Here is a 15,706-nt window from a genome sequence, read left to right on the forward strand (position 1 = left end):
AGCCTAGTGCTCTCTCACTCTTTAGACAAAACGTTTTTTTCATTGTCAACAATTTGACATTCACTGCCTGAAGTGTTGGGAGAGAGAGAGAGAGAGAGAGAGAGAGAGAGAGAGAGAGAGAGAGAGAGAGAGAGAGAGAGAGAGAGAGAGAGAGAGAGAGAGAGATAGACGAAGGGGGCGGGGTTAGGCTTCACGTTGTCTTCACGGCTCCCATACGGCACAGCTGTGTGTGTGCGTGAGTGCGGGGATCCGGACACGCGCGTGCCTCTCTGCATCTCTCTCTTTAATTGACGAATCCAGAGGGGACTGATCTCGGTGATTCAAGTGTAATAATCTCTAACGGACGCATATACTTAGCATTCACCTCACAGGAGGGCATTCCTTTAATTTCTTTAGCAACATAATAAAATAAAATGGACAGTTCAGACAAGGAAAACAGGTCAGATGAAGAATTTGACTCACCCAAGGAAGAAGAGGTGGACCCGAGAATCCAGGTAGACTGCCATTGATATGTGTAATTAAATGCATTTCAATCTATCGAATGAGATAAAAGGAGCGATCATTTCAAATGCACATTACATTTACACGTTGATTTAGTTGGTTGGTTCATATCACATTTTGCTTATCGGACGTATTACATGTTAATCCCTATATCGAGAATTATTGATTAATTCCCTGCAACTTGCTTTTTATTGACGGCTCGTCTGCGGCACTGAGTGCACCGATGCCCCAGTTCAGTGTTGCCAGATCTCAGCGGAAAAACGAGCCACCTGCTCTCACAAAACGAACAATACGCATGAAAGAAACCCTAGGGTTTTTATCGCAGTGAAAATATGCGTATTCCATTGATGTAACGTTTTGTAGAATAAACTTACTATAAAAATTCGGAATTTGGATGGTAACCGAAAATAAAAAACAAGAAACAGGAATGAAATGGCGAAACAAAAATAGCCATTATCAGAATCAGAAAGCTTTATGCACATACAAGGAATTTGTTTTAGCGACAAAAGCTTCCAATGCACGAACAGAATGACAGTTACAAGACAAACCACACATAATAAAAATGGGATAAGTGAATAGGAAATAATATATAAGAAATATATTTTTAAATTCACAATATACAAAATAAATGGTATTTGTGTACAGCTGTGTTATCTACAAATGTAAGGAGATGTAAATAAGAAGTATGTGTTTGAAATAAATTTCCAAGTTAACTGTTCATGAGGTGGATCGCCTGAGGGAAAAACCGACCAGACAGCAACAGATCAGAGAGGAAGTGGCCTGGGTGTGAAGGTTTACAATGTTTATTTTCCAGCTCTTTTACTCGTTCTGGATGAGCAGTTCTCATCAGTGTATCAGTGATTGCTCAGCAGTCCGGACTATCCACTGCTATCTTTTAAGGTCTGATTTAGTAGGTAGCTGAGCTGAACCAGACAGTTATAGAAGTGCAGAGAATGGATTCAGTGACTGAAGGTTGGACTTACTGTCAGGGAGCTGGCGATCCACTGACAGATGGAGGTGGACACAGAGAGCTGAGTTAATTGATGAGTTAACAGATGTAGTGTAGTCCCATGTCGACTGCATCATCCACAGACCTGTTTGCTCGATAAGCAAACTGCAGGGGTTCCAGCAAGGGTCCAGTGATGTTTTTCAGGTGGGCCAGTCTTTCAAATGACTTCATGACCACAGATGCTAATGGCAAAGGTCTGAAGACATTTAGTCCTGTAATTTTGGGTTTCTTTGGGATGGGGATGATGGTGGAGCGTTTGAAGCAGGAAGAGACTTTGCACAGCTCCTGTGATCTGTGTGAAGGTAGGAGCCAGCTGGTCAGCACAATATATAGTGACAACTGCAATTAATGGTGGATCAAACTTCTTTATAGGCTACAATGGATGTCATGAACTAGCAATTGTGGAAATAATAATAAAGCGCAACTGGAGCCTGTGAATTTAGCAAGTTTATAATTTGTATAGCTGCTTACAATAAATGAACATGGCAGCACTGCATTAATTGTCAGATTTTAAAGCCCAGCTGCTTGGAGTTCTCTACAGGATACTCGTATCAAAATATATGTAGCATTAACCAACTTATCTCTCTTTTCTCTGTGCTACTGCAGTCTATGAAAAACCGAAATCAGTGGAATATGTCTCTGTTTCAGATTTCTGACTCTGAATTGTCTTTATAGGGAGAGCTTGAGAAGCTGAATCAGTCCACAGATGACATCAACAGATGTGAAACTGAGCTGGAGGTATGATTGCACAAATATCCAAAATATGTTTTTCCTAAAGACAAGAATTTTGTCAGTTTTAACTTTTTCTAATAGGAAAATGCCATACATCAGCTGGTAAATTGTTAATCTATGTTTGGATTTTGTACCATGGCACATCAAGTAACAGAATGTGTTATAATGTCAGGATTATGCAATAGCTCAAGGGTTCTCTGAGCACATTAAATGACTGGAACTTGTATCCAGTAAAAATATATTTTTGTGCTTTACGAAAATAGAAAATCACATTTGGATAGTTTTAATTTATCCCACAAAATGACCAGGAATATGACATTTTGCTTTTATATACCTCTTTGGTTCCTATTTTTTCCCCCATTAAAAAGCATTTCCAGACGCAATGTCTGCACGCAGAAAACAAGGACCTTTTTTTTTTGTTAAAACAAAAACACACTTTTCAGGCTCAGTCATGTGGTCACTCTGGTCACACTAAATTGTCCCAATGCCATGGAGTTCATTGTTTGGGCATGTCCTAATGTAATAATTTAATAAGATGACTTAGCTCGTCTGTAGTCTGATTGTGAGGCAAAAACATACTGAAGGAGAAATACTCTCCTGCTTCCTGATTTCTCTGGCAGTTCAGTTTTATTGTTTAATTGGCTTAAACAGGACTCGTATTTTGTCCTTCATATTGAAACTTCAGCACAAACACAGCCTTCCACACTGAACATATGAGCAAGTTGTTTCCTGCAGATGAAATGAATAAAGTATAAGTAATAGAGTATGTTAACTATATGTGAAATTTAGGGAAGATGAAGGTTTTTATAGACTTCTAACCATCTTTAGACATTAAGGTAAGATTGTAGGTTGTTTTACACACACAAAAAGTTAGGAAATGACAATAGTTCTTGCTGTAGAAATATTTATCTCCGTTTATGCAGTTTCATGAATCCAACTGACTGTTCTGAGAATCCCATAATTGAGCTATTTAGTTATCAACCAAATTAGTGTTGCTTTTGCGTCAATGGCCATGTTGCACTTCAAAGATTGAACTCTTGTTGTTTAATTTTTTCCTGGAATATTTGTCCATTGCAAATAATCAATCTGTGTTCTGACGAATGGAATTTAATCTCATTACTTTGTCTTGGGCAATAAGTATAAAATAATGATTGAATTACCTTTAAGAAAAAGCTTGTTTACAACGCAAGTGGAAAGAATATTTTCTGTGTGCTTCACAGATCTTCTTGCAAATCAGATTACAAATAAACAGATTTTACTCCCTTTTCATGTGAAGCACTTTTTATGTGCAAAGCAGTTGAAACCTTTTCTTATCATAAATTCTTAGTGGGTTTAATATTTATGTAGTTGCATAACATTCCTTGTGCTTCCAATAACTCAGTTGATTTCAGATGTGGTCAGCATTATACAGAATTTACATAAAATTTTCATTTGATTATTTTTGTCTGTCCATAGGAAGCCAGGCAAAGGTTTCGCTCGGTGCTGGTGGAAGCCACTCTAAAGTTAGACGAGCTGGTGAAGAAGATTGGGAAAGCGGTGGACGAATCGAAACCATACTGGGAGGCCCGGCGGGTGGCACGGCAGGTGAGGCAAAAAAAAATCAAAACAAGAACTCGATATCATCTTCCTAAAGCCAACTTTATCCATACAACGTCTATTTTTAATTGGCACACCTCCATTTTGTCTGTGGTGTGTTTTCTTTTATCCCTCTCTGGAGATTACTGTGCTATCATCTTGTTATCCGCTATAAACTGGATGGCACATTGGCATTAACTCCGGTGCTTGGCTTCGTTCATCACTTTGCTTAGAAAGAGTGAATGTTTAAATGCTCAAATTTCAGTTCTCTTTTTTTTCAAGGGCCTGTGCTGTTTTAAGAACAGATTATCAGTTTATCTCAGTTAGTCCCTTTACAGCTGGGGTGTTGAAGCAGGGGGTGAGAAAGGGGTGTAAAATGTCACATTTGCTTTGACTTCCTTATAAAAGCAAAGTTCGTCTTATTTTTATACAACACTTTGTAAACTTTAATTGACTGAATCAGTTAAAGTGAGAGCGTTGACCTATTCTGAAACTGGGGCAAGATTGTTTAGAGTGTTGCATTTTCACTCCATGAAGGAAGAATTATAAATGGCCTATTCAATCACATTTTTTAGGCAGTTTACTTGGTTGTGAAAGAGAGCGATGTGTCCTTAGAAGTTATTGTTTTCCTCAGGGACAAACTGCACTGTTTTTATGGAACTCAATCCCGTCTGGGTTGCCAAGGTCATTTATTATAAAAGATGTGGTGGTAATTCATTTGAAATGGTTTAAACTGTCTTCATTCTGTTGAAGGATGTGCTTTTATACTGGCTGGTATTATTCTAATTTGAAACCGTTTCAAGCAAGACTGTAACATTTAAACGATAAATTAAACTCTTTAAAACATGGATTAAAAACCTAAACGTTCTCCTGATGTGATTGTATGGGTCTTTAAGAGAAATTAGGGAATTGTATATGGTTTTCATATGTATAAAATAGATGTCAGGCTTGTCTATACTCTGCATGCTTAGTCCCTCCAGTCTCTCTCTTCTCCCCTCTTTAGTGTCTCTCTGCAGTGGAGCTTTAACTGTTGCCTGTCTCTGTGGTTTGCCATGTCTTTTTTCCCCCACCCCTGCACTGTCTCTCGCTGACAGTCTCCCCCTAAATTTCCTCCAGTATGTTTAAGCATTTTCAATAACCACTTATGGCCTTTGTTGCCAGTTTTTGTGGCAACCATCAGTGGAAATCCTCCCTTATTTAAATTATACTTGCAGTTAATTAATTTTCTTCTGAGCTAGTTCTTGTTTTATCACTTCCCTTATCAGATGTTACACTGTGCTATATTAAGAGAAGCAGTTTTAGACTACAACATTTTGTAGATCTGCTACATTCCAGCGTCTCTTTGAATAAAAAGAATTGTCTCGTTTTTAAAGGGGACAGTCTGACGTACCATAAAACTGTACTATAACTTTCAGAGATTAAAAACGCTTGTTTATCATGCAAGTTATATCATGCTAGTATATTTTCTCTTACGAATATGATTTTTATTTGTGCTTTAATGTGTTTGGATCGGCCGACTTAAAATTTTAGTTTACACTTGTACGATCATCAAGTGTCCATCAGTGTTCTTTACAAAAAAATGCATGGATCACAAAGCCTCTGCAGCAGTTGTCAGTATATCTCTGCTTTGAGAGAAGTTGAAGACTGTTGAGTTTAGATGGAATCAGTGATGAGGTGTAATGAATGCAGGAAACTGTAGCATTACCGTGTATGACATGGTCTGTTGATTCAAGGTGGAAAGATTTTCAAACACTATTCTCCATAGTAATAATTCAGAAAACATTTCTCAATAAGAGCTCTTCTGAATAACGCGCACACATGTTCCTTCGCATATATTTTCCAGCTACTGTTTGATGCTCTTCCAGAATACTTGTAAAATATGATTTTACTAGGTTGGATTTGTGAAAACCTTAGCTTTATTCAAGAGCCTTGTTATATAGGTGAATACAATTTTGAAGTTAAATGGTTTACTGCAATTATTTTGATCGTATTAATGGAAGAGTTTATACAAAAAGTATTGTTATATTGTCATAATTTATTCACAGTTTTCTTACTGTTATCATTTCTCAAAACATTTCTGCTGCCTGATGTTTGTGGAAACCGTGATATATTTTGTTCAGGATTCTTTGATGAACAAAGTTCAAATTAACTGCATTTGTTAGAAATTATATGTATGTCCACAAAAAGTCTTAATCTTAAACAGGCTGTTTTTGCTATTGTACCTTTTGAGACTTCTGTATGTAAATAAAATAATTTGCCATCCTCGTGTTTAGCTAATCATTATATAACCACGATGTAGAGTGTGGAAACGCTTATGCTGTGAACATTAGATTCTGTCTACATATAACACTGAACTCCTCTGCTTTAGAAGAGCCGTGATATGTCTTCAGAGCACAATTGAACACAGGGAAGGACATTTATGCTGCAAATAATGATTTCAATGGTCCTACTCAGCACTTGAGTTTGAGAAGTGGGCACCGCCCTTGTCAGATGGGCAGCACAGGTAAAACACCTGCAGCTATTTGCGAGTGTCATCGAACTCTCTCAGAGTGCCACTGCAGCATTTCTGCCTTCTCATAAAAACGTGTAGTTTCAATGTAAATTCCTTCACTTTAAGATTAGCTCAGATGCCCTAAATGTGACCTTGTGTTCTCCTAATGCCATGATAAAGACACGTTTCCACTAAACTACAGGAAAGTGTTGCTTTCATACAAACCGGATCATTGCAACATTTATAACATTACTTTTCATGTATTTTGATATGTATGTATGTATGTGTGTGTGTGTGCGCACACATGCATAAAATGTATATTTTCTCTCCCCTAATGATCACCTACTAACCACAATGAGCCTTTCTTGGACGGTTCAGTCCCTCTTTAAACTCTAAGACTTAATCGAAAGCTGGTGGCAACAGTGCAAAATTCAGTTCTGTGTTGCTCTGTTATGTGGAGAAAATCTGTTAGTCTGCTTTATAACATCATTTTGGCAGTCAAACATTGAGGCAGTACAGTGAAACCCCTCAGATAATATTCTGTAATGTTTGGCTGTAAGACTGTAGGGATGGTTGGAAATGCCTTTATCTCATCCGTGGCTACCTGTCATCTTTCCTTGTTTTTTTCTGATTGATTATTTTTCCTGTACCCATTCTCACATGGCATATGTGTTGGCAGGAAGTTGAGAAACCACAGTACTCAGAGGAATGAGAGAGAAAATTGTGTCAATTTGCAGAAGCCCTCATTACCTCTGCTGTGGAATGGGGAATTGGACTGTAATGTATGCTTGGTTGGTTGAATGTGTGCTTTCTTGGTGGTAAACCGTTATAATGGTGAACACATGACACCAAAGCAGATTTATTGCAATCAGTTTGTGTGTCATAACCTCTCCACTGCCTTCCGCCTTCAGTCAATAATCTTTAAACAATAAGGATCTCTAGGTCAGAAAGAGCCACAATGACCTTATTTATTTATTCCATGTTAAACAAGATGCATAAAAGCATCGTAAAATAATTGACTTTATTGTTATGTCAGAACCAGGACGATTGTTTAACATGTTAAAATCAAAACAGCCAGTCAGCTAGGTCACCCTCGACCCAAAACATCTCATTTTGAGACCACCTCTGCATTATTTTTGGTCAAAATGTGATTAAAGCTGGAGTCAATAAAATCAGGTGTCTGAAAGCAGATAAAGCTTTGATTTAAGAGGGCTTTTTTATTAATGAAGAGAAGTACTTTTTTTCTCCATTTAATTGGGGTAAAATGAATAACCAGCTTCTCTGTGTAAAAGTCAGCTGAACTGATATCACATTAAAAAAATAAAAAAATATTAAATAAAATCATTTTTGTACCACTTGTTAAATGTTAGATAGTTTATTTCAGTGCCTCACTGTGCATTGGAACTGATTTGAAGCAGTTAATATTAACACGCTACTCCTTAGGAAATAAATTTTGACCTCAGTATACCTTTTAATGAATATTGAAAGCATCCAAACTTTTGACATCTGCTGAATTCTTTACAGTGTACTGACATTATAAAATCATATAGCTTGATTGTTGTCTTATGTTTTATTTAGCTAAAATACACTTTTTTTTTATTTAATTTTATTTTACAACTTCCCACTTCAGCCTTTCCATCCGTCTGTATCCTTTACTGATTGGATTGGAGTTCTGTCCTGCCATCTGCAGCGATTCCCCGCTGTCAGTTCTCCATGGCAATGCGTCAGCAACACATCAACTCTGAAGCCTGGGCTAAAAATAGCTTGTGTGTGTGAGTGAAGAAGGGAATGGAGGAATTGGGAAAGGAAAAAGTAAATGGATTGAGCTGTCTCAAATGAAGAATGAAAGCCAATGATAGGACAGATTGGAGGAAAGGTAGAGGATTATCCCTGGGATTATTGGATATCCATGGGATTGCCATTTACAGTGTCTGATACTGTAACTTTACATATTCAGTTTTTCATTTTATAGTAGAGATGTAAATCACAAGTATATCTAAACTGTTCAGTTTTATTGTGAAAGTCACCCTATTTGCTATGACTAGCCTGTATGACTTTCTCCATTTGGTAGAATATTCATGCTGCTCTTTTCCAATATAATCAGTTTAATTTTAGTTTAAAAGGCACTTTATAATGCTTAATATATCTCTATATATGTTTGTATAGATTGATAGGTAGATAATATCATAGTAATATTTCGCTTTAATGCAGAAGATCAACCTTGTATGAATTACAGTATTATTTTCTCTAAATTTATTTGATTTTCTCTACACTGAAAATGGCTTCAAAGTATAAAACTGTCTTCTTGCCGTTGGTTGGAATTGGAAATTTGATCCAGTTTTGTTTGGATAAGCAGATAAGCAAAAGATAAGCAAAGAGGTTTTGGCTGGCTTTTCTGTCAGTGGGAGTAACTTGGAGATTAAAGTTAAAAAGTGAAGGAATAGGAAAGGGTTATGATTGCACAGCTTTAGCATGACTGGCTTTAATTTACCATAAAGAAAGTTCAAGGGTGGCTTTAATATGTCACCATACAGGAATCTCTGTGTATGATTAAAGTTTCTCCATCTCTAGCACTGATTGCTCCATAGATTTTCCAAAGGCCATGTAAGATCGTACAGATTTGTATGAAAACGAAATGTTCATATATACGTATATGAACATTTAGTTAGTCCAGTCTGCCAGCACTGTCCTGTTCAAAGTTTATTTATGAAGGAGCACTGGTTGCTGTCTGTCATCAGACACACAAGGTTGATGCTCCTGCCCTCTACCTGTCCCACAGACTCAGCTTGAAGCACAGAGATCCACACAAGACTTCCAGAGGGCCACGGAAGAACTGCGGGCGGCCAAAGAGACCATCGCCCTGGCTGAACAGAGGCTGTTGGAGGATGATAAGGGGCAGTTTGACTCAGCCTGGCAGGAGATGCTCAACCACGCAACACAGCGAGTGAGTGATGCAGAGGAGTGGGATGGTAGATTGGGTTCTACAAGAAAACACTCAAAAATCCATGTTTTGGTTTGTAGGTGATGGAGGCCGAGCAGATAAAAACACGCAGTGAGCTACTGCACAAGGAAACTGCTGCTAAATACACTGCCGCCATTAGTTGTATGAAACAGCTGGAGAAGAAGCTCAAACGCACCATCAACAAGTCTAAGTATTTACAGATTAATCTGTTAAACACACAAGCATTCAGTAAAACCATTTAAGCTTATAATAGTCTTTGCTTAACATATCTGATGCATATTTCACACAAAACAGCACCAATAAACTAAAAAATCCAATGGAAGGTGACTAGGTTATATGTTTATGGGAACTGTAGTATTTATTCATTTTTTTTATTTAATTTTTTTGCTGTTGATGTGGTTATATTTAATTACTAGCAATATCAGCAGATAGCTAGGTAGTTTTTGTCTATAATTGTCAAGCATCTGTGAGGCTTTTTGTCAAGCATCTGTGAGGCTAGGCTTATGTTAAACCCATGAATATCTGAGGTGAACTTCAGCTGAGGGTGGGTTTCTCACCAGTGATAGTGACTCAGCAGGATCATAGAGGAGCTCAACCCTACTTATCTTCTTACTCCGCATTTGCCTAATGTGCCAGCATATGTGAAGAGTTGCCATGGTGCTATGTACTATGCTGTTTATAGGTCTTTGCAGTAGCTCTAATCGCTTTTTCTCCCTCTCTCCTTTTCAGGCCCTACTTTGAAATGAAGGCCAAATATTACTTGCAGCTTGAGGTACTTAAATATGACTTATGGAAATTTAGTTTTAAAGGTGCTGTTTGTAAGATTGACACAGAGTGGTTGACCTAAGTATTGCAGTCCAAATTAAAGATATTGGAGAGGGTTTTTTCACCCAGCCCCTCCTCTTCAGACTCGAGCGCCCTTGACGATGAATTAAATTATATAAGCTGTGTTTTCCGCCAGTTGGCAACAGGGAGTGCTTAAATACAATTGACCTATCTGTCCCCCTCCCCTCGAACGTAGCTGAGTCAATTGCAGTTGAGTATCAGTTGCACGGGGAGCGGAACTCCGACATCTATAGGTTTCAGTGCCATAGAAAAAAATGATATGAAAATGGAAAAACGATGACTGTGGTGCTTGTAACACTGATTCCAGGTATCCTGAGAGGATAGGCAATATATTTTATTACATTTCCTAAAACCAAATAAAACAGAGCAAAATGTCACTATTCAACCCCAATCTCAATGAAGACAAAAATGTTTTCTGGTTGTCATACTCTCGTTAAGTTACAGTTTTTATCTGCTCAACCAGAACGTTAATGTCATCTTGTGTTTCAGCAAGCTAAAACTAGCAAACCTGAAAGTTAGTGAGTCAGTGCTCTTACAAACCTAAATAGTGAACTGTTCTCGCATCATGAACAGTGTAGGGCAAAAACACATAAACGAAGGTCTACATTTCACTGCCTCTTCATATTAAACTGGTTAAATGTAAATTCATTCAATCGTACCCTGCGGTACATGAATAGTGTTGATCTGGAATGTTGTTATCTGCGATCATGACGAATGTAACATGAGGCTTCTCCCGCTTGCATTGTGATCTGTAAACCCTCACATCCAAATTAATACCCACAGTATTTATTTTAAATTTATATATATATCTATATCTATATATATCTATCCCTCCATATATCCCACTTGAATGGTGGTCCTTCTGTGTCCAAAATTTATCAAAAAGTTATAATGACAAGGTTTTCCCACTGACAGCTGTCATTTTAAGACCGTTAGCAACTCCGTTTGTTTGTCTGAATTCGCAGCAGTAACTAAGGGGGGACAGGGCTTACCGATAGGTCAATTGGGTAAACTTGCAGTGGGCGGGTTTCACAAACCAAAACAAAGACCCACATTCCGGCTGGGAATGCATATTTTCAAAGGAGAATAACCGACTGTAGAACTTTTTTTTTCAGATAATGTTACCTTAGCATGTTTCTTAAATGTCTGCAAACAAGTTATGGTATTTCTGTGCTTTAGTAGAGTCAAAAACTTACATACAGCACCTTTAAATAATACATGATAAACACATAGTGCAAAAAATAGTATCAGTACTTTCTTGTTTTCCACCGTCTAAATAGCTTCTCTTATAAAAAAATACTTTACTTAATTCCTTAATTCTTCAAACAGTTACAAAATTTCACAATGAAATAAAACTTGTTTTCTGAGAGTGTTGAATTAAAGGGACATTTAACCCAAAAATGAAAATTGTCATCACTTACTCAAGTTGTCCCAAAGCTGTATGACTGCTGAACACAAAACTAGGTATTTCTGAAGAATGTTGGTAACTGAAAATTTGTTGGTAGCCATTTTTCCATCTTCCATATTTACTATGGAAGTCAGTGGCTACCATCAACTGTTGTTGTTTTTTAAACTGTTTCTAAGTTTATTTTCTTTATCCTGTTGGCAAACTGTTTTTATCTTATTTTAAGAATACATTTAAAGAAATTTAGTAGGTTTATGCTTTAAACTAGAAAAACATGCCACTGGATTAAAAACCATTTAGCAATTTTGCTTCTCAAATATCTATTTGCCTTTTTGTTTTTTCTATTTTTAGACCATGTTTCCATGTACCGTTTTCAACATCCGCTTAATTGTTTTCTGTCCTTGCCTCTTAAGCAACTGAAGAAGAATGTGGATGACCTCCAGACCAAGCTGACGCAGGCTAAAGGGGAATATAAGTCAGCCCTGAGAAACCTGGAGATGATCTCCGATGAGATCCATGAGCGCAGACGCTCCTTAGGCATAGGCCCGCGGGAGAGAGGCGTGGGGGCAGAGGGTGATGGTGTCATTGGTGAAGACTTGTCTGGCTTCAAATTCGAATCTGATGGAATTTCAAGTGAGTACCAGTTATCTTGTGCTTATATTTTCATTCATTCAAGTTATATGTATTAATTCTGTACATAACATATAGGAGCTGTCTGTCTGTTTATAATACAATATATAGATACACAGGTTAACCCCCCCCCCCCCCCCCTTAACCAAAGTCCCCAAACAATTCTTTAAAAAAATCAAATGTTACCTTTAAAAATGCCTAAGGATGTTTCAGAGCCCGTGTCACCTTGTCTGATCTTTCCTTTCTTCTTCTGAAGTGGCATCTGGGTCCTACGAGGATGAAAACTGCAGCACCAGTGCCATGTCCACGGAAGACTCAGAGACTCAATCCAACAGTAGCTTCAGTTCTGGGCCAAACAGCCCGCAGGACTTGCCCTGTCCTTTCTACTCATCCTCCTCTTCCTCTGGATCTCCGACCTCCTCCTCCCCGACCTGCTCCTCTCGCCCCTGCAGTCTGGACCTGCCCAGCACCGTCTCTTTGTCTGACTTTAGCCTGATGTCTCCCATCCTCGGCCCACGCAGCGAATGCAGCGGCGCCTCCTCCCCTGAGTGTGACATAGAGAGAGGTGAGAGATTCTTAGATATGTTTGTGTTGACTGATTTGACTGATATATATATATATATATATATATATATATATATATATTAGTGTGTATATATATTAGTGTGTATATATATATATATATATATATATATATATATATATATATATATATATATACACACTATATATATATATATATATATATATATATATATATATATATATATATATATATATATATATATATATATATATATATATATATAAATCGAGAATAATTATGAAATATTACGTTATTTAGGAATGCACAATATTATCAGAGCGATGTCAGAATCGGCCGATAATGGCTTTAAATGTTCATATTGGCACCATATGAAAAAAAAATACCGATATCGATATCTTGCTGATAAGAGAAATACTATAAATAGGAAAATACTCTCATGTGCTCAGGGTTTGCTAGTGATTAGATCACATCAGCATTGTGGCTCATTCTTGTAGTAAAGTTTTGCCTGAATGATGATTAGATTAATTGTTTTGGATCTGCTGCATTTAAACTGAGAATGCGCATAAAGAATGACCTTTAGGTGTATGATAAACCGTAATAGCACGTGCAGTGGCAGCCTCCCCCTGGGTCCTAATGCCCGTTATATAAGAAGTTTTAATTAATAACATTTATTAGACTGTTTCTGATTCAATAAAGCAGTAGTTGATGTCACAAAATCATGAGTATGTTTTTGATTTAAAGGTCAGAAGCTATAGCATACACGAATAATAATAATAATAAAATAAAATCACAAACATGACACTTGTAAATTAAATAATTTAGCCTATACTGATTTATTAATTTGTGTAATATGTTCTTTTTAAACAAATTGAGCTATAAAATCTTTAAAAAAATTCTAAACTCTTTTGCTTTATATACTGATTTATTAATTTGTGTAATATGTTCTTTTTAAACAAATTATGAGCTATAAAATCTTAAAATTTCTAAACTCTTTTGCTTTAGACAATCTACAAATGTTAAACCTTAATACAAAATGTTAAGGTTACTACTGCATCTTTCTGGGGGAAAAAATGCAGCGATTTAATTAGTTTATTTATAGTTATTTTCAAAGCTTCAATGTACTGTCATAAAATAACTTATTGTATATTTAATTCTAACAAATAAGTTATTGTTCAAAACTAACCAAAATTAAAAACAATTTGCTTATGATTTCCACACAGGAGAGACTTGGTGTTTCCAAACAAAAGCAAATATAACAGCATCGGCTATCGGCAAAAAAAAGTGTTGAAAAATATTGGGATATCGTATATAGGCAAAAATCCAAAATCGTGCATCACTCATATTTATATTTAACATTTATATTATATAAAGACTGCATTTAGTATAATTATAAAAATATATTACATTATATAATATTACTAGATGTCAAAAATACAAATATATGAAAACTATTCTAAAATTGTATATGCATAGTTTTTTATTAAAAAAGATTACATTATATTTTATAATACAGTAACATTATTATTATAATTTGTATGGTGTATATTTGTATTATTAAAAATTTACTAAAAATTTAAAAATCAAAACATTTCTGTAATGTATGTTGATTAATATTGAATATTAAAATATGACAATATTATAGTACAATATATATATATATATATATAGATATATAGATATATATAGATATATATAGATATATAGATATGAGTCGTGTATATATAATCATGTATACAATTTCAGTTATTAATATTAATAACAATTTTTATTTTGCTTCGTTATTAATGTGGTTTATTAATTGGCTTAATCTTTACATACAGGTGACAGAGCAGAAGGTGCTGAGGCTGTATTGGAAAACGTTCTCAATAAAAATAGCAACACCAAAACAACCTTTGGCCTAGATAGCCGTTTCCCCCTGCTGTCTCTAAAACTTAGCCGAAATGAAAGCAGAAAAAGCGTTGGCGGAGACCCCCTGGGTCTGGCTCAGCACACCGCCCCAGCCACAGTCCTGCTGGATGGGATGTGACTGCAGTGCCTGCTACATCAATGTACCTGATGCATTCATTCACATTCCGTGCGAGAAGCACTGGCAGTTACCCGTCCTCCACTTCACCAGTATGTCATCGCAGCCCATTGTTCTCACTGTCTAGAATGTTCCACCAACTTTCAGACTAAACTTTCACTCAATCTCACGGGTGTGAGAAAGGCAAACCATGACACAGTGTGGTGAGGAGACAAATCTGCCATTGGGGGCATAGAACCGAGTTAAGCTTTGAAAAGAAGACAAGCATCTCTGTAAAACACAATTACCGTTCCAGATCTAGAGAGACTCAAGACACGTAAGGATGGCGTTAGCACTTCACTTTTTACTTAAAAAATGCATATGAGATTCATTATGCTCTAATTTATGCCACTGGTTGTCTTTGTAACCGTGTCATGGAGAATTTAATTTGTGTGGCAGTATAATGTTACAGTCATTACTGAGTTCTTCTATATCCAGGACATCGGCGCATGATTTCGCTTCAGCCTGGTGCTCAACAGACTCGCCTGCACATGCTTCATAAAGACTTCCATCTTCAAAAAGTACTCGAAACCTTCAGAGGTGCTTCTGTGCTGTAACGGTGACTTACAAGGAATGAAGCCAACCACCTGCATCACAGGTCAGGACCTCAATGTTATCCAGGGACCTGAGCAGCTACAGGTTGATCCATACTGGTCACTGGAAGCTATTTCACCTTCCGCCAAATCCACTGCATAGCACCCATTTCTCTCTCCATGTAAAGAACAATTTTTGTTTTCAATATAAATAGAAAGAGAGCAATAGATTCAGATTCACTATGTTGTTGTGCAAGACAATGGTTCAAGACAAGTAGCATAAAAAGCTGGAATGCTGTACTTGCAACTGTTGAACTGATAGGTGGCAGAAAGCTTATGGAAATGATTTGATGGGTCTCGGTGGAGGACCTGCAGAGCTACCCTGATGAAGAGGGCGATTACTGAATGTTCCA

The 15,706-nt window shown here is 36.8% G+C and overlaps 1 protein-coding gene across 1 annotated transcript; it reads left to right on the forward strand.

The window, feature by feature from the left end:
- Window positions 1-212: 212 nt before the first annotated feature.
- Window positions 213-15,253, forward strand: LOC132103245 (SH3 domain-binding protein 5-like). Its single transcript, XM_059508195.1, has 9 exons — window positions 213-494; window positions 2,186-2,248; window positions 3,698-3,826; window positions 9,088-9,252; window positions 9,330-9,460; window positions 10,000-10,042; window positions 11,935-12,154; window positions 12,408-12,716; window positions 14,519-15,253. Exons 1-9 carry the CDS (start codon window positions 414-416, stop codon window positions 14,722-14,724), a joined length of 1,347 nt encoding a protein of 448 aa, XP_059364178.1. The 5' UTR covers window positions 213-413; the 3' UTR covers window positions 14,725-15,253.
- The last annotated feature ends 453 nt before the right edge of the window (window positions 15,254-15,706 follow it).

Source organism: Carassius carassius, chromosome 24, assembly GCF_963082965.1.
Source record: "Carassius carassius chromosome 24, fCarCar2.1, whole genome shotgun sequence".
Lineage (NCBI taxonomy): Eukaryota > Metazoa > Chordata > Actinopteri > Cypriniformes > Cyprinidae > Carassius > Carassius carassius.